The sequence below is a fragment of the Mauremys reevesii genome, linkage group 2 (genome assembly GCF_016161935.1).
Source record: "Mauremys reevesii isolate NIE-2019 linkage group 2, ASM1616193v1, whole genome shotgun sequence".
Lineage (NCBI taxonomy): Eukaryota > Metazoa > Chordata > Testudines > Geoemydidae > Mauremys > Mauremys reevesii.
This window is the reverse complement of record NC_052624.1, coordinates 71,442,279-71,470,060: the sequence shown is the minus strand read 5'-3', so window position 1 is coordinate 71,470,060 and position 27,782 is coordinate 71,442,279. Positions and strand designations below refer to the sequence as shown.

Genomic DNA, 27,782 nt, shown 5'->3' with positions numbered 1-27,782 from the left:
ACCAAAAGTTATACAAACCTGTTGCCCCTTCCTCCCCCCCATTGTATAATGTATCATTTACATTGCCCCACACATATTTGAAGTGTGGTAAAAAAATTTAATGAATAAAGTGGTTTTAAAACAAAAGCTTTTGCACAGGACAGATGATAATTGAAGAATTTGTAGCAGGGTTTATTGGTACAAGGGATAAAGGCTTACTTACCTCCTGTGCCTCAATTCAAACTAAGCTGTGGAGGACAGTGGAGAATACACTAGTGACTCAGATTCTGAGAACAGTATGTCTAGATCTAGCAATGAACCATAGTCTCTCTCTGAACTGCAGCTCTGATCTGCTCTCCAAATCTGTCTGCTGCTGGCTAGCACATCTCTCTGCAAGAGATACAACAGTATGTTGCATATCTGATCCATGTGTAGAATATACCATGTGCTAGCTGCTTTGCTAGGTGTAGGATGGTACCATAGGAATCACTGATAGTGAAAGACCACAGCCCCATTATAATGCTTTTTCTTTTCACTGCCCTCTGCTTATTCTGTCTCATTTCTAGTTTTATGTCCTAATTGTTTACTCCCCAGTTTTAATCTTCCCCCTACCCCCAAGCTGAGCAAGCTTTTCTCGTGAGCTTTTCCCACAGTTTTAAATTCTGATTTCAACAAAATATTTAAAGGCACAAGCTCAAATATTTGTAATATTTTAATAAAAGAATCTCAAGTGTAAAAATGCATCTCAGTAGCTGCTAATAATTTTTAAAAAGAGTTTAAAGGCCAAAAAACAAAAACAAAGATACATTTGCATCATTTTTATCCCATTGTAACAGAATTTGTTAGTCTATCATTTTAAATGGTTCCTAAAGCTTTGCCTTAGAGGATTTACACTAAATCATTCACTAATCTTAAAGCTAATCGCCTTCTACCAGGAAAAGGAGGTAAAAGAAAGTGTTGAAATAGAGGAGTGGGGTGAGATTCTCAAACAACCGAATTTCCTATGGAAAACAGAATATCCCAATGAAGTTTAGCTTCTCCTGCAATCTTCAACTCCCCCAAAGAAGTGTAAAATAAAAAGCTCCTTTAAGTGAAATCTAATTTTCTGAGGGGTTTTAAATTAACATTTCATTTCCTTGCAGTGATAAAAAAAAGAAAAGAAAAAGAAAGAAAGAAAGAAAGAAAAAGTAGGTCAGCGTGTTTCCCTTTGCATGTCTTTCTGACTCCATTAAAAGTGTCTGTCAGATGACTAACCAACCCTGTAATCCACAGTAAAAGCATGTTTGCATTCAGTTGCACTTTTTGCCAGGGGAAAGGCAGAATTCCATTTAGCTTTAACTCTGAAATTTAGGTATGCGCCTTGAAAACTGAAAGAAAGAATTTCCTCATACTTATTTAAACAAATCCATTTATATCTGCAATAAACAACGTGTTATGTATTCAGGACACAGAGACAGAATCCCACATATAATTAAATGCTTATCAGCCTTAGGCACTGCCTGTAGGACTTTAAGCTACAGCTTTTTATAGTCAGTTTCAGAACCTTCTTTGTATGAGAGCAATAGACTTTTCATTACATCTTGAGTTAAAAAATTGATAGTTTTCATAAATATGCAAACATGCTAACAAGTATTCTGGAAAAAAAGGAGAGGCAAAATTGCTTCAGTTAATTCCAGGTTTTAACAGGGTGAAAAAGAATCCATTGTCTTGTGATCTTATCACTCATGTTGTGTTAGCAGCAAAATGCTACCTACATTTCTATCATAAATGCATTAAAGTATTTCTATTCCCTATGGGGCTATCTAATTTTTTTTTAAACTTAAATTATCCCTCAATTTTTCCTCAGGAAAGCTGAAGAAATGAAGGAGAATTGTTCCAATGAGCTTTAAGTCAGGCATGTAATACACTGAGTCAAAATACACCCAACTTGAGGTTATTTTTGTAGCACAACCGTAAGACTGGCAGCCTGGCAGAAGGAGCTGCAATGCGGTGAGTGGCTACAGTTCATCATGGCCAAGGCTTTGGGAAACTCCCTATACAATAATTCATCAGATAAAAATCATGTGGGTTTAACAGAGAGAGGGCGCTGGAACAATTTTTATAGTCGGAGTGCTGAAAGCCATTGAACCAAACTGTAAACCCTGTAAATAATGGAATTCACTTGAAGCCAGAGGGTGCCTCAGCACCCCAGTTCCAGCACATATGGGGGATTCTGTGGTCTTTTCCACATAAATGTTGGAACCTTTCAATATACAGTCTCTGAAGAGGATGCTGACTTCCCAGCAGCTGCCTTTCCACTCCCTGCCTCTATAAGATTAGTGTATGAGGCACTGGGCTCAGCATGTGAGACAAAGGCCACCCTGTCTCTTTGCCTTTTGCAGAGGTCTCTCCCTAATCCACACAAAAGGTCCTCTCTAGTCATCAAAAGGATCTCAAGGTGTTTTTATATTGTATATGGACCTCTGTACAGACTCTGAATGCCTGCAGCCAAGTGAACTTGTAGACACACCTAGTACTGAGGCTGTCCCCCTTACCACTGAATCACACATATCAAAGGCCACCTGTGCCTGATGCAGGGCCAGTTCTATGCTCTCATGTCTACATCCACACAAGCTTGCGCATCTTCTGGGAAGAGATTTAGCCAGGCAATGAGCCCTCTTCCATAACATAGCCTGCCTTCTGGTCTTTACCCTCTAAGGCAAGAGCTATGGAGCGGTGAACCAGCTTAATAAGTGAATCCAGTGACAAAGTTCAGAACTAAGATTTGGCTCATCTTCCTATTAACCATAATTGCCTAAACCTCTATGTTGGAACGCAAAGCCAGTGGAATCTTCATGTAAGATATACATTGTCTTGACCACCCTAGGAAAAAGGAGAAAGTGTTGAAGGTGAGGGAGATTCCCCACAACAACTCATCAAGAAGAGGGTGCAAGTATAACGCTGACAGACCCCGGTCGTTGGTCGGCAGGATCAAACCTGGGACCTCTAGAGCTTAGCTCTACCAGATGAGCTAAAAGCCAACTGGCTCTTAACTAAGGCTGTAGAACAGACTCATTTTATCTCTCTCTTTAAGCGGTCTCAGAGCCACTAGATGGGACAGAACACCACACCCAGAAGATGTGTGGGTTACACGAGGACACAGCAATGCTATTTGAAAGGTGTTCTGATTTAGGGAGCTGTTTATCTTGGCTTTTGAGGATTCCTGAACAGGGGTGAAGTCAAATCTGAATGACCTAGCTAGATTCTTTAAAAGCAGAGAAAAACCACCACCACCACCACCACCACCACCAACAAAAAGCAGATCCTTAGAGCAGTGCCACTGTCTCACTGCTGTAGAGTGATATTTAGCCAATCACATTTTGCATCTTCCCCACATCATCAATATCTAAATAGCACATATCTTGTATCACTTCTCTCATTGGACTTCATCAAAGTGACCAACAAAGAGCAAAATATCAATGCAGTTTGGAGAACTCAGCCTTGGGTGCATGAACGGTGAAGATTATTGAGACTTCCAAGGAATGATGAAGTACATCCAAGCACACCAGTGGGAAGCTGGGTGTGAGTTGACATAGGCTTCCTCAAAGCAGTGGGGCTTATCCTATGAGAACAAGTCCTTAAGCGCTCTGGGATAGCTGCAGGCCAGATTTACAGGAGACTTTTGGGAATGGCTCCTGGAACAACTTATGCATTCCCCATGAAACTGGGAGCTCTAGGTATTGTTTTCAGGCAGACCTGACAACCGTGCAATCAGCTCCAATGTAGAGGATGCAGCCAGCATATTCATCGCAGACTGACATATTTCTGTAACATCTACTTTTCTTCCTCCTCCAGGTTCAGAGAGGACCACATCCTGACATAAATGTGTGCAAAGAAAAAAAAATACACAGGAGCACAAAGAATGCAGATGCAGAAAATTGGCAGGAAAACCCAGTGAATTGGTACAGGAAAACACCTTTACATGGCACTGTGGGGCCAAGAGAGAAGAGATGTGTCAATGTATCAAAGTTACCCCAAGTACCTGAGCAAACATCAAAGGCTTGAGAGAGGCCAAAGCACTGAGCTCAACATCAAAGGAAGCATGTGAGCACTGAAACAAGGCTGAGAAAGTCATGGGATTGGATGCTAACAGTCTCGAGGGAGCAAGGTTTGGCGCAATGCTTAAAAACAAAACAAAAAATTCACACACGTCAGAGCAAAAAGAGCCAGGTCCTAAAGGAGCAACAGAGAAACTAGGCGAGCATTTCAGGGCCATGCTGAAGAAGCAGGGAAAGAGATATCCCAGATTGAACTAAATTAATACATTTTAGTAGGGAACTGACTGATAATATAGATCCACCACAAGGATACTGACAGCACAAAATTGTGGGTTGACATAAAAGTGGATGGGCAGCCAAAGAAATCCAAGTCACTTCCTGTTGAGAATTCCTTCACTGAAAATATCTGAACCTCCAGAATCTTCCACTAAGGAATGTGGCTGGACAGTAGGAGAAACTTTGCCCACCATTCAGAAGATCGAGACACTCGGAGCTATGGGAGTTCTGCCCTGTCTCATGTAGAACCTGTCTTACTCACAGATGACGTATACCCAGGTGGCTTTCTTTTGTTGCTAGCCGCTGATGACCCTGACCCAGAGGCAACATTCAGTCTATCGCAAGGGCTGGAGTTAGCTCAGCCTCTACTGACTCAGGCTTGGGATTCACCTGGAGAGACTTCCAATTGTGTCAATTTATGTGATAGTTTTATAGAGGTTCAAACTTGAAGTGCAACTTCATTTTTACATAGCAGACCACAAGGAGAGCATGAGCTTTGTCTTCAAAGTAAAAAACAAAACAAAAAAACAACAACCCCACAACAAACCAACCAAAACCCCCCACACGTGTTGCATGCAGCTAAAAACTTCCATTTTATACCATAAATTACTGATTTTAAAAGAAATGGTTAAAAAGTGTAGTGAAAGAAAAAAGTATGGTTAGAATATGTTATTAAGTGTAGGGGGAAAAATCCTATGTATGTGCCCTGATCAAACGTAATTCCCTTAAGAAAGGATGGTCTTTGGAGTTCAGCAAATTCAGCTCTATTCCTCACTCTGCCAAAGACTTGCTGTGTCACCTTGGATAAGTAACGCCCCTCTCTGCGCCTTAATTTTCCCTTCTGCAAAAACAGGAACAGTAATACCTCACAGCAGCAGCATATTACAGCTTAATTCATTAATGTTTGCAAAGCACTTTGAGATAATTAGATAGAAGGCTCTACGAAAGTGCAAAGTATCTATTAAAATCCCATCTGTAATGCAGGAAAAGAGCACAATTTTTTACAGGAACTCAGTGTTATTCAATGAAATTTACCCTGTAGAAGGGCCAAAGGCAGACTTTATAATACAAAACATCCAAACACCACATACTCTGCCCTCCCTCCCCAAAGACCAGTGGGTATTTCAGAGGTAAACTGGGTACCACAGAGTGATGAAACTACAATTCTATGTGATCATTCTGGGTGTGTTAAACAAAATATGGGAAAGGTTCACATTTATTGTCAGCAAGGACTAGGATTTATGGATGCAAATGAATGCTGCAGACACAGTGTACATGATCAAATAAGTTTGGTCTCTGTGACAATGCAGAGAATGCAGCAGAGAGCACTGAAAGGATCACCACAGTAGCTATGCTTTAGTGTAACTTCCAGGTGAGGACCTGTAATCCATCTTTATGTGAGCCCATCAGAAATGTTTCCTTTATGCTTAGTTCTCAAAGAAAGCAAGAGCTTATAGGAAGCAAACTGTTTTTCAAAATATTGTTGTTATTAAAAGAGAGCCGAGCCAAGGCCTAGCATTCTCCTTGTATTTTAAAATAAATGGTTCTTACTGTTTCACTTGGACAAGAAATGATAGAGACTGGAAAAATTGAAACAGAAAATGAAAGGAAACTCAGTGTTAAAGAAGAAGAGAAAGAAAAGTCAGTTCTAGAACCAGAGTGGCATCCCTTGCAGCATGCACTGTGCTTCCCCCTGGGGTCTGGCCTGCATGACAGGAATCTCACTGTTCTCTCATTTCCCCCTGGGTTCTGAACCCGAGCTCTGCTCTCAATTTTTACAGTCTCTATCATTCCTTCTTGTCCCAGTGAAACAGTAAGAACTTGACTTTCCCTGTGCTTTGCTCAGCAGCATTAGAGGATTTCCCTCACTTTTTCTTTTCCCGTTGGTGCTGTGATGCAAACCACTGATTTTTATGTGCTCCTCCAGTAACACCTCTTCACCCTTCCCCTGACCTGCTTTCTACCCCGGACTTAAGCATACATCATAGGGGCAATGGCTACAGAAAGTTCAGCCTGGCTGCTGACAAAAAGAAACACGGGAATTGTGCCAAGTGGTGTTGGGCCTTCAATTCCTAGTTCTTACAACTACATTTTCTCTCTAAGTGTTGCAACATGATCACATGATGGTTTAAAGTTACAAATCTTGAAAAGCAATGAATGAAGTAGAAGCATACAGCACAGTTTACTTTTTCTCTCCACATTTAAGAAAATAATGATCAGACTAATTATCAAACTGCCTTGACTTGAGCAAGATTCAAGAGTCACGGTGTGATTGAGTCAGAAATTAGAAGAGAATTTCCTTAGGTCACACAACAAAAGGTGCCGGTAAACGGTTCAGCTGGAGAGTTAACATAATAGATAAAAAAAAGATTTTTGCTATTTTCTTTAGCAGTTTATTAATTGCCTCCTGAAATACTTTCTGAAACACAACGAGCTGCAAATGAATTCATGGGCTATTAATCTGCTGTACACGGCACTGGAGAAAAGCGCATTGGATGAGTTGATGCAATTACTGCTATTACATAACCATCTTCACAGAACATAGAGTAAATTATGAATAATAACATTTAATCTAAGTTGCTCCTTTAAACATTAAAACTGGCATTAAAAGCAGTGCAAAAATCAGAAGGAAAGGCTTAAAAAAGACAGATCTCAGAGAAAATAAAGGGATCTGCTTCTCTGAAGACATTAAAACACCTCAATAGCAAAGATGTTTGATTAACCATAGAAACAATGTGCAGCCAGCAGAACTCTGCTCTACAACCAAATTTTAATTGAATATAAAACATTCCATTATTCATTTTCAGCACCACATCATAAAGAATACATCATCCGTAGTATGCGACTGTCCTTAACATTAGACTACTGTGTTTTTAAACACATGAAAACTAACATATACTGTGTTTCAGAGTTTCCCTGCTTTTCTTTTTCTCAAATGCTTCCCTTCAGTAGAATTATCACAGTTAAGATTTTTCATTTTCAAAGCCCTTTACAAACATAAATTAATTCTCCCAAAACTGCAGAGAGTCAGGTTATCCGTCACATTTTACACATGGGGAAATTGGCTGGCCGAAGAGGACAGAAGAAACAGACATTGTCAGCTGGGGTAGGAATTCAGGAGTTCTTGGCTCCCACTCCAGGGCTTAGATCACATCTCTTTCGAGATCTGAATAGAGATCCTATTCTTGTTGATAAAATGCTTTGTTTAGTCTGCAGCCCTTCCCCACCACTTTAGATTCAACTTGGTTCCGAAGCAGCTTTTGACCATATGCCCAGAGAAGCATGTACCCCTAAATATTCCAAGGCACAGAATTCTAAAATAATGTGGGTAAAGAGGGGGTGGGTTGTGTTTTTAAATGCAGTAGATTCCCCACTTCATGGTAATGTTTCCACACAAGCGAAGCGAATTGTAAGCAGAATCACAAATCTATATGTGGGGCAAGTCTGGAGTGGGGCCACGGAATCAACAACTACAATACTTGAATCCTGTGGTCTAAAGCCTTCACACAAAGAGGCCTGGGAAGGACAGCAGCTGCCATGCATGTAAGGCGGTTCTCCACAAAATGGGCATGGAAGGAGTTCAGGATATTCTGGATTTGTACTAAGAGGGAAACATTTCACCCTATTAAGGTGGTTTCTCCAGTATCCTGCTTGAACAAGCCCAATGAAGCAATTCTACTCCGTTTCCTGCCTATTCTATAACTGTACAAGGCCTCACTGCACACCTGTGTTAGTTCTACCAGCCCACGAACGCAGACAGGAGTGTGCCTTGTTCCCAACAACTGAGGGCAGAGCAGGATGATGCCTCACCATTAACACAAATGTAATAAAAAGGCAGAGAGTTTCCTGCCTTAGTTTCCTGAGGTTTCATCAGGTACTGAGACTCTGTCAACCACAGCAGACCACCTCATTCAGCAGCAGCTCACAGTCCTGTGTTAAGTAACATGATTACAGTCTCTAAGTGTTACATTTTAAAAAATTGTTGAGATCTTTGTTTTTAAGAAGACCTAAAAGGAATTCCTCGAATGATGCTCCTTGCTGGTGTTTGGGTCATAAGCCCGCTTGCTCACATATCACTAGAGCATAAGCCTCTGTGCATGCACCATGTGATCTTGCATAGCAGGCTCACACAACATAACCAATCCCTAATGTACCGCATACTAGGAAGGCCTGCTTGGTTCTGTTGCGTAGCTTTTGGCACTTGAGACTCTGAGTCCAAAGATCTGAGCTCATATATTCCCAAGGCGGTATGGTCCACAAGATAAAGGTACTGGGCTGGGAGTCATGAGATCTGGGCTCTATTCTGAGTTCTGTTCCCTGACCTGCTGTATGACAATGAGCAAATAATTTATCTTTTCTGTGCCTCTGTTTCCCCTCCCATACTCTGTCTGTTTAGATTGTAAATTCTTTGGGGCCAGGGCCATCTTTCACTATATATTTGCTAGCACGATGAAGCCCAATCTCACTTGGGCCTGACAGTCACTATCAGAACAGAAATAAATAATCATGTAGCTGCACTGGGGAGCAGGTCTGCCACTAACATCTCTCAATGAATCAGGCCACAAAGTAAGTTGCAGTTGAAAGAGAATAAGCTAGTAAGGAAATATACATTCACTGCACTTTGCCATTCACTGATTTTTATTTTCAAATATGCAAGAAACACACAAGCCGGTAGTCTTCCAAAATACTGTGCCTATATCTTTAAAATCCTATCAACGGCACTGACTGCAGTTCCTTAGATGTCTATGCATAACTCCCATTTAACCCACTGGAAGCTGTATGTGAGCGCAAGTATTTTTGCATTTTCTTTCAAAGAAAATACAGGGATTTCTCTTCTGTGTTTCTGTAAGTGAGCAACAGAATACACATGCGCGCGCACAGAATCTGCACAGTTGAAGTGTATTCATTCCTCCTTTGCCCTCAGGAATAGGCATTTGGGTTCCCATTTGCAGTTGTCCACCGTGATTAACTTTTCCATTTGAGGCTGGTTAAATATTGTAGGTTTGTTTTCCTACGTGGCTCCCGAAGTACCTTTTACTGTCCTTTGTTCATGGCACGAATGCCATGGAGTAAAGTAGCTGCAGCCAGAAAGGAAGTGAAATGGGGAAAAGAGTAGTTTAAAAAAATTAAATCCTAACAAACCTCTAGTAAATATGCCTTTGCTTACACAAACATCTCAAGAAACGCATTGAAAACTGCAGACATTTGGGAAAGAACAAATTAAAAAGAAGGCTTTAAGGACTTTCAGTTCTGAAATACTACTGCTTTTAAAGGGAAACTACTACATAGTTTGGTCTCATATGTGTGTGGAAGGCACTCTGCATTCTAAGTGCTCTTATTTAAAAGAATTTCTTCATTCATTTGCAAAGAAATGTTAAAGAAATACAGCATGTTTATGTAGGACCTACAGTTTTTTGTGGCTTCTGTTGAAAATTAGCAGGAGTACAATTTAATTGAAGGCGATTGGCAAAGAACATTGTAATAATTCACTCTCCTCTTTTGTTTTTAGGATCATCCTACTGAGATTTCCAAACCCAACTCTGATGTGACATTTCAGAACATAATATGCTGGCTACTTCACAACAGCTACAGAACCCGTGGAGGCCAGCATATATTGGGGGCCGGTAAGTGACTTTCATCACCCTCTAAACCTATATCATGTTGATTTTTGCCAGCAAACAATATATTAAAAAACAAACAAACAAATCACAGAACCACACACTGTACTATACAAATTAATGAATAACCATTTCACCTAACCCCTCCCTCAGCATGGTCTGGAAGGTTCACACTCCAGCAGGGTCTGTAAGTGATATGATGCCATGTCAACTTGTCAATTACCTGTTACTCATTTGGAAAACCTGGAATGATCCTGCCTGGATGAGAACTGCGGGCAGCTCTGTACTGTGGCATTTACTCCCCGTGTGGTGGAAGAGCGAGTGAAAGTATGGCTCAGATAGAAACCCTACTGCTTAGGGTTTGGGGACAAAAATCACAGCATAGAAGCCAGTCTTCCTTATGGATGCCCTCAGCATCAGAGATCCCCAAGTGGTTTGAAAACCATGCCCTTTCCTCTGGCCACAACCCTCTACTCACTAGCCCCTCAGGTTATTCTTTATTGGGATTGGGGAAGAGAAGCATTTAGCCCTCTGTATATCCCCAGTTACAAATAATAAGGAATGTCTGTCACAGAATTCATTGTGTATTGTGGTATCACTAGGGCTTGTGTAGATGAAGAGTCAGTGCATGGCAAGTGGGAGTGTAAATCTACGGCACATAAACTGTTAGTGCACGGCATGCTAATCTAGATGAGCCCTAACGATATATCTACGCTGCAGCTGGCAGCATGCTCCCAACCTGGGCAGACCGACTCACATTAGCTCTGTTCAAGCTAGCATGCTAAGAATAGCTGTATGCACATTTTAGCACAGGTGGTGGCTTGGGCGAGCTGTCCAAGCCCAGACCCATGGGGTCGGATGGGCTTGGACTCAGGTGGCTAGCCTGAGCCATGTCCCATGCCGCACTGCTGCTTTTAGCACGCTAGCTTGAGCAGAAATAGTGAGCCTTCTAGCCCAGGCCACAGACTCATGGTAGTGGGACTCATGCTAGTGCTCTAGAAATAGCTGTATAGATGCTGTGATTCAAGCTCTCAAGCCCACCCCTGGCTCCCAGGCTTCAGAGCTTGAGCTCCAGCCTGTGCTGCAATGTCTACACATCTATTTTTAGAGCACCAGCACAAGCCCTGCTAGCACCAGTCTTCGGGCCCGGACTGGGAGGCTTGTTCCCAGTGTGCAATGTAGTCACACCCTTAGAGGCCTGAGTCAGGCACTGTCCGACACTACTAGGCACTTTACATAACTAATCAAAAGATGGCCCCTTACAATGTAAGGGGGGAAAATAAAGAGTTCATCGCCTATACTGGACTATCCAACCCCTCCCGCTACCTAAAACAAGCACATATGCTTACACACACACACACACACACACCACATTTTATAAAGAGGTTTCTCTTGAATAACATCGGCAACCTTTGGCACATGGCCCGTCAGGGAAATCCGCTGGTGGACCGGGCCCGTTTGTTTACCTGCAGCGTCTGCAGGTTCGGCCGATCGCAGCTCCCACTTGCTGATCCCTGTTATAGAGTTATAAATTTAGGAAAATAATGGTGTATATTAGAAATGTTCAGTCACTCACCTTCTCTAACTATAGTGACTCTTGCAGTGCTATGTTACTTAATGTGGGTATCAGAAAGATTTCATTACATGCAAGGCAGATGGTTTATCAGATTCCTTATACTGGACCCTGGCCAATAGGAGACTCTAGGATCTTTTCGGCTCTCTCATACACAGTTCATCACTCTGTACTCTATTTGGGAAGTTTCATGTAATTTAAGAAGGACAGTTGCTTGAATTAATTCTCTAGCTTAAGTAAGGGCTTGTCTACACTACCCGCTGGATTGGCGGGCAGTGAGCAATCCAGCAGGGGTCGATTTATCGCATCTAGTACAGACGCGATAAATCGACCGCTGAGCACTCTCCCGTCAACTCCGGTACTCCACCAGACAAGGAGCGCAAGCAGAGTCGATGGGAGAACATCAGCTGTTGACTTACCGCAGTGAAGACACCATGGTAAGTAGATCTAAGTATGTTGACATCAGCTACGCTATTCACATAGCCGAAGTTGCATATCTTAGATTGACCCCACGCGGTAGCGTAGACAAGCCCTTAGAGTTTGGTTATTATTCTCTCTTCGGTGTTATGATTCTTTCATTGTTTAAGTGTCTCTAGGGGGATCTAAGAATGGAAACTTCATTTCTATATTTTCCTCTCCCAGGATTTGGTTATGACCACTTGCTGGACTGAAGCTACTGGAGTCAATGGGAGATCTGACTGAGAAAGGACAGCAGGACTAGTCCATTATCTGGTGTGTGCATACATAGTCATCCTTATCACTGATACATTAACTGCATCATTGTGCGTATGTAAAATTTATTTTACAAACACTTTTTACTACATTGCTTTCATTTATCAATTTATTTTTCACACACAGATTGGTTTGCACACTAGCCTTCAATAAGTACGAGGCACCTGGAAAGTTCCAGCTTCTAAACTTCAGCCATTGTTGAGTGGTCCATGTACAAAACATAAAATAAAAATAATCTTAATTTAAAAAAAAAAAAGTGTGGGGGGGAGTATTTTTGCCACCATTACATGACACAAAAAAGTGAACTTTTTTTAAATCGCCCCTAGAGATCGCAGAACAAGTATGAAAACTTTCACTATAGAACGTAAAGGGACACCCTCTGCTTGAAAGAAAAATAAGTCAAATCACGTTTCCATCTGAACATTTTGCACCAACAAATGTCACAAGTAACCCCAAAGACTACTAGAACACAGAGATATGCAAATACTTCTTTTTTGTCTTTTGTTTGCTTACTTTGCTCGTTGGCAGCACTTTGTGTTCCAGTCAGATTCATGATAGGGGGGTGGGCAGGAGTACTATCTAATTGTAGCAACAGAGCTGAAACTAAGGTGACCACCTTTGTTGGATGCAAATAAGGGGGGAAAAACCCATGAAAAGTAAGGGACAATGCTTTATTTTAAGGGACATTTTTACGGAAACACCATTTCTCTTAGCATAGCATGTATTTTTCTCTCAAGTGTACATTTGTACTGCTTCAAGTATACAATGCAATCATCATCAAACTTCAATTTAATGTTTAAAGTTGTCAATGGCCATCCCTTAAAATAAGGGATGGGTGGTCACCTTGCTAAAAGTCACACAGAAAAAGACACGGTCGCAAAGCAGCAGGCAGGCGTGTTCAGGAAGAATGGGGGGAGAGATGAAAGGCTTTCAGCATGTTTATGTATTGTGGCTCTTACGCCTATCCAAAAACATTTCTAAACTATAAAACGGGGAGAAGAAAAATCCTTATTGTGACAGATAATTGCAATCCCCTGCAATATCTTTGGTGACCATACTGTATTAAGTTTATGGATCTCTTTGGGCCAGGGACTGTATGTGACTCCTGTGGGGAGGGGAGGGCTACCACAACGCCTCCAGGAACCAAAACCAGCATGTGCGCGCATGGGAGGGGAGGGGGTGATTAAGGTGAATCGCTAAGGTTGCAAGCCCCTCCAGAGAGGCACCCCTCCCTATGGGAAAGGAAGCTTACATACACTGGTTCAAACTAGGTTTTCAGAGACCAACACACACAGAAAGGGCTTTTGGGATACAAAGGGTACATTTGCACTGACACAAGATCTTCTTTCTGATCCAGCAAACGGACGGGACCTTGGATCCTAGGGGGAGCTCAACCCTTGCAAAAGGGTTGGAAAGCCTGACACCTACCAGTGCCCTTGTTGGAGTTGGGGGTGACCTCTGATAAGCATCTGTGTAGTAGGTTCTTTTTATTAGCTGTATGTGTTTTTTCTGTGATGCTTTTACCTTGAGAATAAAGGTGCTTGCTTAGAAAGACAGGTGCGGTGACTTATAACTGCTGTCAAGACACTGGTCATAGCCCCCAGAATGGAAGCAAAGCCCAGGTGCTGGCTGTTAGGCAGACTGGCTTGCTGGGGATATCACAGTGTAAGACAGCCCTGGTCAGAAGGGAGTGGGACAAGGGTCCCTGCCCAGAGACAGCTGGAGACTGGGAACTCCTGGAGTGGACCACAGAGGGGAGGATACAGGTGCACCACTCTGAAACTGACACACGCGATAATTTATTTATTTATTTATTTTTAAAACAGGGAATCTGTTTAAAGGATTTTGTTTTAAGTTTAGGACATACTATTGAAAGGAGACCCTTATCAAAAATTAACCAATTACAAAAAATAAAAGTTGAAAATGTCCCTTTAATGTTTTCACATCCATATTTGCTTGCCATATTGCACATCTGATATATTTACATAAAAAAACCCACATTAAAATAACGTTATTTAGGTTGCAAGGTCAAGCACTTGGAAGTTAGGAAATGCCAGATTTAAGGTTGCCTGTGAAACTTAAATTCTGTCACCTTTCTGCATATGCATTATGATACAGTTCTTTAATTATATGACAATATATTATTATTTCCCACATGATCTCCACATATATGGGGTAATACAAATGAGAAGAACTGTTTCTAGAAACCACTTACATTCTTTGGACATTCCCACTTCAAAGCACTTCTGTAGTCTGCAGTACTGGCAGCGATTTCTAGTGACTTTATTAATAACACAGTTTTTATCTCTGTGACACGTGTAAACCATGTTCTTCTGAATACTTCTGCGGAAAAACCCCTGCAATTAAGCAGAAAAAAAAATTATGAAATAAAATCCCTGGGCTTCACACATAAATCATAGCCAGTCTCCTATTCTTTTAAGTTAATAACATGAGTGCAACATTATGGCTAGATTATGATAACCTTACTGCCCTTATAAATATTAAACGTTGAATATTCTTTTCTTGCAACATAAAGATCACCTTTAAATCAAAAATAAAGGAAAATATTTTACTGTCAGGGTAAAGAAGATTGAGGTAAGTAGAAGCATTCAGAAAATGAGGCTCTAGGTTTATGTTGTAACATCCAGGCTAAAATAAAACAGGTGAGCTTGGGTTTATGTATTTAGTTATAAACACCGTTCCCTCCTGACTGATTCACTTTAAAATCAAACTCCCGAGCCAGTACGGCATGCTCTCCTCCAGCCTCAGTTATCCCTTCTCCCTTTGTTTGTGGAAGGATTTCTATTTTTATTTTGTGATTAGAGGTGAAATAACTGTAGAGTGGGCCAAATTCTGAGAGTACTCAGAACCCCCACTGAAATTAACCAGACTTCCACACATGGAAGATTTCCAGCATCAGGCTGATTATTGATTTGTGAACCCGGACACCTTCCCAAAAATATAAGTGCACTATCTATATCAAGAGAAAGAAAGTTAGTTCACAGAGGAATGGGAGAAATGAGAGTTAGAGAGTTAATGGAAATTGTGTGTGTACTGGGTGAGAAAATATTGGCCAACCTTAAAAACAACAACAAGACACAATGCCCTAAGACTTTTTACAGATCATCCCACAGATATTCAGAAAAAGTATTTCTGTAACTGAGGTCTATTAGAACGTTTCATATTGCTACTCAAATTTTCAACAGTGTTTCACCATCCAGCAGGATCAAATCTCAGTCAACACCACTCCACTGTGTAGGAACACTTGCCAATTCAATATTTGGAGAGGTTTGAGAGGTTTTAAAAATGTGTTCAACAAACCACAGGTGTACACCCTATAGAGCAGCACGATGTTTGATCAAAAGGGATGTAATGATAGTTCTGCAACCATAATTCATTTGTCCCAAGATGCAGTCATTGCAGACTGTATGAAAGGGTTTCTTAATAGCGATTTATAGATATGTAAGTAGATAATTTTATAGTCTTTTAGCTTCTTAACAGCTAGCCATGACTTCCAGGTAGTATCACGAGGGACGAGGCGGCAGACGAGGGCTAATCAGGATATGGAGGGGGGGGGGGGAAAGAGGGATAGCTCAGTGGTTTGAGCACTGGCCTGCTAAACCCAGGGTTGTGAGGGGGGCTATTTAGGGAACTGGGGTAAAAACCTGTCTGGGGATTGGTCCTGCTTTGAGCAGGGGGTTGAACTAGATGACCTCCTGAGGTCCCTTCCAACCCAGATATTCTATGAATCCCTTGCACCCCCAGAGCTTTTTTGATGCCAATGCTATGAAAATCTCTGAATCAGTCAGAAGAATTGAAGAGTGTTTTCTTAATCATGCCCCTTGTGCAATATTTCATGGGCCCTTGTGGAGTCAACAGCCTCCTTGGGGCTAGTTCTTTTGACTGACTTTAGAAGACATACGGTCAAGAGGTAGAAAACTTTTGTTTCTTTAAGTTATCCAACATCACCTTACAAAAGCCAAAGAAAAACTTTCCAAACTATTGAGAGCCCATTACGGGTGTACTTAGGTCAACACCGGGTGTTCATGCTACGAGTTACACCTATTGCTTGAAACCTTTCAAGAGAAAACTAGTACAAACATGTCTGTCTGTTTTATTTACTTGCTAAGGGAAAAAGTGTCCCTTAGCTTAATGACTGAACAATAATTATATTTACAACCTAACTCTATTATTCAGATACTTAGACAGCCTTCCGCATGGTAGTATCTGAACACCTCACAATTATTCATGCATTTGATCCTCATAATAGCCCGCTGATAGAGAGAACTATCCTTAGTTTTGCCTCTGGCAGCGGGTAGAATGAAGACCCAGATTTTTAAGTCATTTAGATGTTGCGCCTCTCAGCCTAACAGGCCTATGTGTCTCCTTTTCAAGAGTGACTTAGGCACTTTGGAGCCCAAGTCAGTTAGGCATCGCAACACTGAGCACAGCAACAGTCACTACTCTGGGGAGATTAAAGTGATTTGCCCAAGTACACAGGGTATTTTACCAACTTCCAAATGCAAAAATGATGAACGCAGAGGACTACCACTGCAAATCAGTCCACGGCTGGCATGTGTAGCACTGAGCTACCTGTCCTGTTTCCCCAAGATGTACATTTAATATTTTCAGCTTCTATTGTGCCACGTGACCTGTCCATGGCTCAGTGACAGTCAACATTTCCCCCGACTCTAGGACATTATGAATGTAAATTGAATCTCTGGTGAAATTTCATCTCAGCTACTAAGGGAACTGTATTGCTTACATCCGTCATACAAACCAAGCAGAAAGTTGCCCTGAATGAACAACCACCACAAGAAGTCTCCAATGCTGCAGCTGAATCTCCCCTCCCCTCAGAAGAAATGAGATACTAGAATAATTTAACAAAACAGTAATCAACATTGCAAGATGCCATAAAAAGACTGTCTGCTCTTTCTTAAATTGCAAGTTCTTTGGGGCAGGAACTAGATAGCATCTAGTACACATTGTGGGCACTGCTGGAATTAAAACAGCCAACAAAATCACCCCAACCTTGATAACAGAGGAAACAAAACCCAAAATATATCAGCAGTACATAGGTCATTATAGCCACTTGACACCCATTAACAGGTCACTTGTTCTGATCGCCTTCTCTTTTTCCTCCCTGATGGATTGTAATAAAATCCCAGGTTAAAAGGGTGGCTTAGATCTGGTGGCCTAGCAGAAAGGTTCTCTCACTCCTTAGCAGAGAGATTGTAACCTTACAGAGAAACAGAGCACGGAGATTCAACTCCAGAAGGGAGAGAAACACCACTAGCATCCCTGAATTCATGTATCCATTAGTAATATAGGAGAAAGCTTAAAGAAAAAAATTGGTATTTAGGTTTAACCCCCCCCAAAACAAAACACAACTCTCCCAAAACACATGAGTTTCTTTCATGGCACAAATTCTGTGTAATAGAAGATTAACTGAAAAAATTCTTAAGGAAATACTCTATAAAAATTCTTTAAAAGGTCACGTTTCCTTTTCATTCTGAATTTAGCACAAAAATGCAGGAAAAACCCAGACCTGTTAGCTTTCATAGACTGGATATTTTCAAATTTATCACCCTGGTCCTGACCCAAAATTAATTATTGAAATGCTGTTGAGGAATATCATCCACATGCTAAATACTGTTCTGTAAGGCAATAAAACAATACCATTTTTACAAATGTTTGTGGCAACTGATTTACTTAAAAAGCTTAAAAAATTGCATTTGAAAACATTTGATTTTTAGAATTTCCTCTCGACAGACACTGACAAAGATGTCCAGACGACCAGTCTGTTATTTTGCATTCTTTCATGGTAAATTCCACAATAGTACTACTACTTTGATAAGAGAAGTTTTCCTAATTATAAATCAGCAATCAGAAATTACATTTTTGTGACCTGATTTTGAAACCTGCTTCAAGTAGGCCTTTGATTTTGCAGCCACAAGTTTTTGGGTAGGAATACACATAGAATTGTGCCCACAGTTTTTTGGGCAGTCCTGTGGTGAACTAGTTTAAATATTTGGGCACAAATTCAGTTTTCATATGGAATTTCCTGAAGTATTTGTTGAAAGTGACATACCTTTATAACAGGAGTACTTTTATTCCATTTATAATGCAACCCCCCACTGTGTTGGATATTTTGTCACTTTGATGTGATGGCCTCCATATTTATGGCAAACAGATCTAATCTTTGCTTTTTAGTTACCCGTATGTTCTGTCTTCAGCCAATTGGGGTCAAACCTTGGCCCCCCTGAAATCAGTAACAAAACTCTCATTGTTTCCACTTTGATCAGAATTTCACCCTAGATATGCATTTTTGATTAGATGCACTTCTGTTTCTTCACTGCTTGTGAACACTTTAATTTGGAAAGCTGTTTTCACCAGCACTAAATATTTGATGTTCCTGATAAAAAAATCACATCCAACTCTCAGAATAACTTGCCTTGACCAGGTCATCCATTTTACCAAACTAGTTCTGTATCTAATTAGTCCATCATCTATTAACTGTTCAAATTCATATGACTCAGCTTTGTGACATCAGTATGTAACAGGATGGTAAATGGTCTCACCTGGCAGCTGCTTTCTAACAAAGAAAATGCCTAGTGCAAATTATATGCTTATGTTAATATCAAGGCATCTGCATTCCCTTTTTACGTCCCCTTTGGAAAATACTGTAGCTCTCCAGTGCGTTCTTGGCCTAGCACATACAGCACGGTGGAAGATTTATCCTCTACAATTTCTCTTCAACACTTGCTTTCAAGAAAGTCTGAAAATGTTGCCAATCACCTCCATTCTACACACCCTTCCCAGAGTGATATAGCTGCACTCAGCGGTTGCAGAATCTCACCCATAGCTCTTGTTTTACTAACTGCCTGCTGATCCTAAGTGTCAAAAACACGTCTTAATTACCCAGGTGGGAGGATTCTACTTTTATTTCATTTCCTCAATGGCAGCTACATTTTCCCTAACTCCTCTTTTCCCCCTACAAAGAGGGACATCATTTCATTTAGATATTTACTTATACTAAGTGATAAATTCAAGATGCAACAATTAAATCTAGGGCATGAGCATCCAGACTGTCTTGGATTCTACAGCTCACCTCAACACATGGTATCTGGAAGGCCTGACTTTGACTATTAGACCTCCCCTTGCTCATTTAATGTTTATTCCTTGCTGTACCGCATAGCTGAGGACTTGATACACAGTCTCTGGGGTTTCATGTTTTCCCACCTGTCCCATTTTGTAGTGCACAGCAGAAGAGTTTGGGGGTGAGGATTGGGGATAGGTTCTTGTCTCTCTATTGAAGTCCAGGTATTTATAGCAAGTCTCCATAGTATCTGATCACCAGAGGTCACATGGTGCAAAGAAATATTCTCACTTATACAGTGCACATTTGTTAAGGCCCAGTGCTCAGTTATAGCCAGAACCATTACTCTATATAAATCTGGAGATGTTTTCACCACTGGAGGGCTGGATTCAAAATGCTGGACTAGCTATAACATACCACGATCCTTTTTGCTGCTTTTGGCAAGCACACCTAGCTATCAGTAAGGTGCAAGTCTTGCCTGCCTTGACATGTTCATAGGCCCTACACCTAGAATTCTCTTCTTTGCTGGGGAGAGATTCTGGCGGAAAGCTGACACTGTTCAGCACTGATTTCATGGAACACTGGACCTGCTTCCATTTTTTGCCCCACGTGCACTAGCACAAACAAAGGCAGGTGCTGGGTTAGATTTTCTGGAAATCCACAGCCTTTGAGCAGACTGAGACTTTCCATTTGGCTTGCAAACCTGATCAGTTTACTCCCCTAATAAAACCTCTTCAAACACATTCAGCTTTGCCATGTATTTAATAAAAAGCAAAGACAGGGCATTCTCACCTACTAGAGTTCATAATTAATACTCATCAGCCAGGCTGTGAATCACTTATTATGAGTGAACAAAAAACAGAGTTAGAATCCGATTTAACATAATTCATCTTTTGTTTTATTAGTATTGAATACCATTGCTAGGAATCTATTGTGTTTGTGAGGCATGGGGCATTTACATGAACAATTTCCATTATTGTTAATGGGCATTACAATACTGCATACATTTCCTGTGATGGGAAGACCAGAGACCTCAGCACCAAAAGTAAGCAGAAATGATATTATCTTTGTAAATTTAATATGTTAATTCCATGGAGAAAAACATTCTGCAACACATAACCTCTGTTTATTTCCAATGGCATCTATAGCGCACTTGAATCAGAGTAAGGGAAGCTGATAAAGACACATCAAGGTGAAATGTATTGTTCTAATGTGGCTTATACCCACATCTTGGGAAAGGAACACAAAACCTGTGTTTTTAGTTTAGTGATGAAAAATGAAAGTATACAGGAGTCCCACAGACCTGGAATTAATTTAGCATTTCAGTTTTCAAAGTGTCTCTTATCAGCTCTCTTACACAAAGAGTTCTGGACAAACATCTCAGTGTTATATTTTTACCCTTTCTGTGCTCCAAAAATATAGTAGTCTAAAGCATACCTTCTCCTTTTCCCCTCCACCACAATCTTGTTATCTTAATGGGTGATGGATAGAGTATCTTCCCGGCCATGCTGCATTAGGTGTCCTCATTTACAGATTGCAAGGGGGAAAAAAGGGGTTGGGCATAAATTATTCAAAACCTATTGTATCAGTGTATGTTTCCTGAGCATTCATCACTGGCAAGGTAGACAGATTATTTTTCACTTTTAATTGTGTTGATACTTTATCTGCTCTGTTGAAAGTAGAGTGTGGTACGTGAAACCACATGTACAGAGGAGCAAATAAAGCCTGTTACTAAAGCCAAAGTAATCTATGTAACTTTAACACAATGCCAGATAAACTCCATTCCAACTCTAGTTGCTATTTACTTTTGTAGTACTTGTCTATTACTATGTCAAACATGAAAGAGTTTAGTACAGGGCTAGGCTGCTTAAAGAACATCTGAACCGATTTAATAACCAGTGACATAAAGGACTTCAATATGCCATCTGGATACAAAGGAAGTCATTGTGTAGACAAAACCTTTGATAATGTTAAGCTGAACATTCTCTTACTCAATTCTTAGAGGAATTATAAACCCGTAAAATCCTATGGGATGGTTATCCTGATATAACACCAATAAAATGTTGGATGAGTCCACACAATGCAACAGAACTCTCTCTCAACAGATTTTTCTAAGTCACATGATTTAAAGCCAAGTGTTACACACACTTGTTGTCTGAAGAGGAGGAGGATTACCTCATCCAGAAGTTTTATTAAATATTTTTTGCTACCCTATTGTATGTCAAGTCTCATTTACAGCAGCAAATAGTTTACAAGTTGTAATCAATTAACGGTGATTACCCACAAATACAGTCACTATAAATTTGGTGGCTCTACAGGTGCACCACAAAATGGACTTTAAAATGAGCTTCTAAATCAAGCATCTTCCTAGGATATTAGTAAAAGGAAAATAAAGATGGACTAGGACAGGCTTCTCTACAACTGAATTTATCAAGCCATTTCTAAATTCAGATTGGCTGGTTTTTGTACAAGAAAAAATACTGGGCCCTGGACCATTTTAATGTGTGGCTCTACTTTTAAACTGGACCATAGAAATACGACACCGTTCTCAGTTGTATCTGTTTACTTCAATTACTAAAATAAACTTTTCCTCTTGTTAACCCTTCAGAATTTACACCGCCAAGATAAGAAAGAGCTGGATTCTGTGATGTCAGAATTCCACATCAGAATTGTTACCTTACAGTTAGTTACACCTGTGCAAACTCATTTTGTTAGCATAGTAAAGGGGCTTAAACAGGTGTCAATGAGAGCTGAATTTTGGCCTGAAAAAACTTTGAGTACTTGTGATGATGTCTGAGAAAAAAGAACCCACCTTGAGTCTCACATTCCAGGTTGAGTTTGCAAGGCTGGCAGTTAAGAGAAAGCAACCTTTAGTTGTAAGCCATGCATATTTGATCCTAAAGTCAGAGGTGAAAGTAAGCCGGTTCGGTCCGGTGTACCGGCAAGAGCCAGTACGCCGTGCCAGACGGCACCAGCTTCCGCAGCTGGGATTAAAAGGGCTCTGGGCTCCCCGCCGTGGCCTCACACATGAAGTTTGGGGTTTCATTCCTGCCTTGTCAAATGTAGACTAAAGTTGGTTGTCATAAGTTTAAGCATCTATAAGACTATTTTTATTCCCCTCCCCCAGCCAACTGAGATTTAAATAAAACTTCTGATCCTTTTAGTAAGCATGCCACAAAGCCTCCTGACAGAACAATCATCACCTTAAACCAATGTGTTTGGAATTTTCTGCTTGTGCTCTTCAATAATATCACTAGAGATGAAGACGTCTGGGTGCATTTCCATCTGGTTTCTTCAATTAAAAAAATGGCAATGAAAAGTATACAATTAAAAAAATTACAGTTAACTTCCTTTCCGTAATGTCTGTAAAATGATTTTTGGCCTGGTAGGAAACTCCAGATGGGAAGTGTAATGAACATAATTTAATATGAGTAACAGGATATCACAGAAACACATTTTTCTGAGTTGGCATGTATAGGGTTGCTTCACACTGTTTAATGCAAAACACAGGGATGAATTATTGTAACTTTTTTTGCACAATTTAATGCCCTCTAACCTAATTTGGGTAGAGCCAGACCTATAACCCACTAAAACTATAAACTGTCACTATCTGAGATGATAATACAACTGGCTAACACTTACCAAGAGGCCATACACTGTTAGCTACTGATTTTTTTTTTTTCCCCTCCACCGCCTCATGATTTATACCACCAATTAAGACCATAATGAGTGCTCCGGGTTGACCTCCCAGGAGCAAGAATTAATTAAGCACAGTATTTCTTAGTAAAGAATGACAGTTTCCCAAACCATTCATGGAGCTGCTCTCTTTTCTGATATTATTGCTTCTCCATGCAAGACTGCCAGTTGCTAATGCCAAAATGCATAACAGTTCTTTGTTTACGTTTTCCAGTATGTTCAGCAGCACAGAATACTTTTTTTTGCTTTATCGATGGCTCCCGCTTGCCCCCTATGCATTTCACATTTCATGCACATTTGTGACAAGCTTACTAGAAACAGAAAATAACTGATGGGCATAATATAGGTTTTTTTAGCTCCCATAATGCAACTACAGAAGAAAGGCAAAATGAAAAGGAGCTATCATAACAAATTACCGGTATTCTCCACCCAGGAAACCAGACTAGGTAGAATAATGCAATGGGGCGCAGACCCCCACCATGCCTAGGCCAGGGAATCCAAATATGTTAAAGTACGAATATTTAACTTCTACTATTCCAAGACTACTGCGACGGATCAGTTGGAGTACTATCTCCATGGCAGTTATGGAGAAAGGAAAAAGAAGAATACGCTGAAACAAGAACTACAGTACAGGGGGAAATATATATCCACCCTCCCCTCGAAAAAGAGATTCTCCAATATGAATTAGGTTTTATGCCTGCACCCTCCCTCCCCCTTCTTAAACAGTTTCCAGGACGATTTTTTGGACATCTGTCATTTTGGTAGAAAAAACTAGCTTCCCCAAAGAACTTTATAGCTTGCAAATTGCTATCATACCATGTACAATTGAGTATTTATAATGTAGCTGAAATAATAAAGCCAATTAGACTGCAAATATTCATATATGCCTGTAAGTTGATGGAGTCACCCCAACAAAAGGCTGCAGTTTGTATAATGATTTACCTTCAAGACCAACAAACACTGTTAACTCCAGATTAAGCTTTCTCTCAAATCTTGACTGCCCTAGGTTCTTACCTTAAGCCCCCTCTGTCCCAGACTTCACCTCCCTCTCTAGAGGGCTGTTCCACAACCCTTGTATTCAGGGTAGAGTTTAATGACTGACACCTGCCCCAGTGAATCAGCAGAGATTCCTGCAAGGTTACACCACCTGCTAACCAAATGAGCCAACAGCAGGCTCCTGCCAACCCTCTGTCAGTGCCCAATGCACATTTTAAAACAACTGGCATTTTATAAACATGCTTCACTCTTTATCCAACATAAGAGCCCCCAGTCAGGCTAATGATAAGTTGGTATTTTAAACAGAATCCAATCAGTCACTGACTAGACACACAAATTCACTGTTGTTTCAGAGGGATTTGGTGATAATACCAAAAAAACAAAACAAAAAAAACAAAACAAAAAAAGCCTTTTCAGGTTTATAATTCCTGAGAAGCTTTCTAGACTGGGCCTCTGAGTGATGACTTTTCAGCACACATTCATTATCTCTTTTCTAGGGCCATCAAGCGATTAAAAACTTAATTGTGATTAATCGCACGATTAAAAAATTTAATCGTGATTCATCACAATTAATCGCACTGTTCAACAATAATAGAATATCATTTATTTAAATATTTTTGGATATTTTCTATATTTTCTAATATATTGATTTCAATTACAACACAGAATACAAAGTGTACAGTGCTCACTTCATATTTTTATTACAAATATTTGCACTGTAAAAAACAAAAGAAATGGTACTTTTCAATTCACCTAATACAAGTACTGTAGGGCATTCTCTTTATCATGAAAGTTGAACATACAAATGTAGAATTATGTACAAAAAACCCCTGCATTCAAAAATAAAACAGAATCAGAATCACAGGTCCTATTCCCAGTTCTGCCACTGGCCTGCTTGGGTGATCTTGGGCATGCCACTTCACCACCCTGTGCCTTAGTTTCCCCATCTACAAAGTAGAGCTAATAATACTGACCTTTTAAAAGCACTTTGAGATATACTGATGAAAAGTGCTATATAAGAGCTGGATATTAATTATTATTATTATTATTATTACTACAAGATTCTGCACATGTGGATTCATGGTTGTGTTTTATTTGAGAAGCAGTAAGTGATCATGCAGTCAAAGCCTATGCAAGCATGAGAGGGAGAAATAAACCTGTAGGTGCAATCTTTGACACTTCCTAACTTTTGAGTGCTTATCCATTCAACTGTACCTTCTTCTAATCTTATTGAAGACTATAAATAGCAGCCTTTGTAGAACAAAATACAAAATGGTGGATTGTAGAAAGAATCCACCATTAAAGTCAAACTCAGATACCAAGTCTCCTAAAAATTAGGAACCACTGAGTTTTTGCTATAATGCAAGACTGATGTTTGACCAGCTATTTAGAATAAACACACCACACATGAGATGGCCCATACCACAACCCACACCACAAATGAGATAGCACTCCTATTGCATAAGAAGCAAAACAAAACACCCCTTTAGAAAATCTCCTCAAAGGAACATTTCATTTGGGATTAAAAAAGAGCTTCTGTTCCCATCAGCCATTCAGTCAATGGGCACCAAGAACAGCACGAGGTCACATTCTTAGGCAAATCACAGTATTTCTGCGCACTAGGGAGCAGACAATGTTCACTAGCTGGAGTGGAGGTAATAAGTCACAAATAACACTGGTCTACAATTTTTGAGAAGTCGTCTGCTTCAGAGATAAAATGTGGTATTTATTATGTATTTTGATGTGCTGAATTCAAATATGACAATTAAAACAACTGATTGGCTACTGTAAAAGCAGCAAAGAATCCTGTGGCACCTTATAGACTAACAGACGTTTTAGAGCATGAGCTTTCGTGGGTGAATACCCACTTCGTCGGATGCAAGTAGTGGAAATTTCCAGGGGCAGGTATATATATGCAAGCAAGAAGCAAGCTAGAGAAGCTTCTTGCTTGCATATATATACCTGCCCCTGGAAATTTCCACTACTTGCATCCGACGAAGTGGGTATTCACCCACGAAAGCTCATGCTCTAAAACGTCTGTTAGTCTATAAGGTGCCACAGGATTCTTTGCTGCTTTTACAGATCCAGACCAACACGGCTACCCCTCTGATACTTAATTGGCTACTGTTTCTAAGTTATGTAAGTTTTTACATTTTATGTCTATGTATATTGTGTAGATAGTAGAGTTTTAATCATAAATTGTAAACCTAGGTCTTTTCATGTGTTTATGGTTGCTTTACATGATAATATTTCACCTGTCCTATTTATGTAACACTTTAAAAATCAGCAAAAGGGTTATATAACTAAAATTTATTATGAAACAAAAGGCAAAAAACTATTATGTACGTAGTTTAGTCCTATTCAGAGTCTACTCGGCGCTTCTTGGCTTGTCTCTTGTATTCATTAAATGGAGCATCTCTTGTCACTGTCCAGCAATAGTCTGCAAGCATTGATGGGCTCCATTTGCCCTGATAGCGTTTCTCCATTGTTGCAATGTCCTGGTGAAATCGCTCGCCGTGCTCATCACTCACTGCTCCGCAGTTCGGTGGAAAAAAATCTAGATGAGAGTGCAAAAAATGTATCTTTAGTGACATGTTGCAACCAAGGCTTTTGTATGCCTTGAGGAGGTTTTCCACCAACAACCTGTAGTTGTCTGCCTTGTTGTTTCCGAGAAAATTTATTGCCACTAACTGGAAGGCTTTCCATGCTGTCTTTTCCTTGCCACGCAGTGCATGGTCAAATGCATCATCTCGAAGAAGTTCATGAATCTGAGGACCAACAAAGACACCTTCCTTTATCTTAGCTTCACTTAACCTTGGAAATTTTCCACGGAGGTACTTGAAAACTGCTTGTGTTTTGTCAATGGCCTTAACAAAGTTCTTCATCAGACCCAGCTTGATGTGTAAGGGTGGTAACAAAATCTTCCTTGATTCAACAAGTGGTGGATGCTGAACACTTTTCCTCCCAGGCTCCAATGACTGTCGGGAGTGGCCAATCTTTCTTGATGTAGTGGGAATCTCTTGCACGACTATCCCATTCGCAGAGAAAACAGCAGTACTTTGTGTATCCAGTCTGCAGACCAAGCAAGAGAGCAACAACCTTCAAATCGCCACAAAGCTGCCACTGATGTTGGTCATAGTTTATGCACCTCAAAAGTTGTTTCATGTTGTCATAGGTTTCCTTCATATGGACTGCATGACCAACTGGAATTGATGGCAAAAAATTGCCATCATGCAGTAACAGCTTTAAGACTCGTGTTCGATGAATCAATGAACAGTCTCCACTCATCTGGATCATGAACGATGTTGAGGGCTGCCATCACGCCATCGATGTTGCAGGCTACAAGATCACCTTCCATGAAGAAGAATGGGACAAGATCCTTTTGACGGTCACGGAACATGGAAACCCTAACATCACCTGCCAGGAGATTCCACTGCTGTAGTCTGGAGCCCAACAGCTCTGCCTTACTCTTGGGTAGTTCCAAATCCCTGACAAGGTCATTCAGTTCACCTTGTGTTATGAGGTGTGGTTCAGAGGAGGAGGATGGGAGAAAATGTGGGTCCTGTGACATTGATGGTTCAGGACCAGAAGTTTCATCCTCTTCCTCTTCCTCGTCTGACTCAAGTGAGAATGATTCTGGTGCATCAGGAACCGGCAGTCCTTCTCCGTGGGGTACTGGGCGTATAGCTGATGGAATGTTTGGATAATGCACAGTCCACTTTTTCTTCTTTGACACACCTTTCCCAACTGGAGGCACCATGCAGAAGTAACAATTG

General features: G+C 40.5%; 1 protein-coding gene across 14 annotated transcripts in view; it reads right to left on the bottom strand.

Annotated features, from left to right (window-relative positions):
* RARB (retinoic acid receptor beta) overlaps positions 1-27,782 on the bottom strand; it is a 513,024-nt gene that overhangs the window by 65,701 nt on the left and 419,541 nt on the right. For 11 of the 14 annotated variants that reach the window (XM_039523137.1, XM_039523135.1, XM_039523136.1 and 8 more), the window contains 2 exons: positions 14,431-14,572; positions 11,377-11,424 (listed from right to left, as the gene is read on the bottom strand). In XM_039523137.1, the coding sequence (XP_039379071.1) occupies positions 11,377-11,424; positions 14,431-14,572 (190 nt within the window). The remainder of the gene's footprint in view (positions 1-11,376; positions 11,425-14,430; positions 14,573-27,782) is intronic. The other 3 variants (XM_039523143.1, XM_039523147.1, XM_039523148.1) reach the window with 1 other exon arrangement.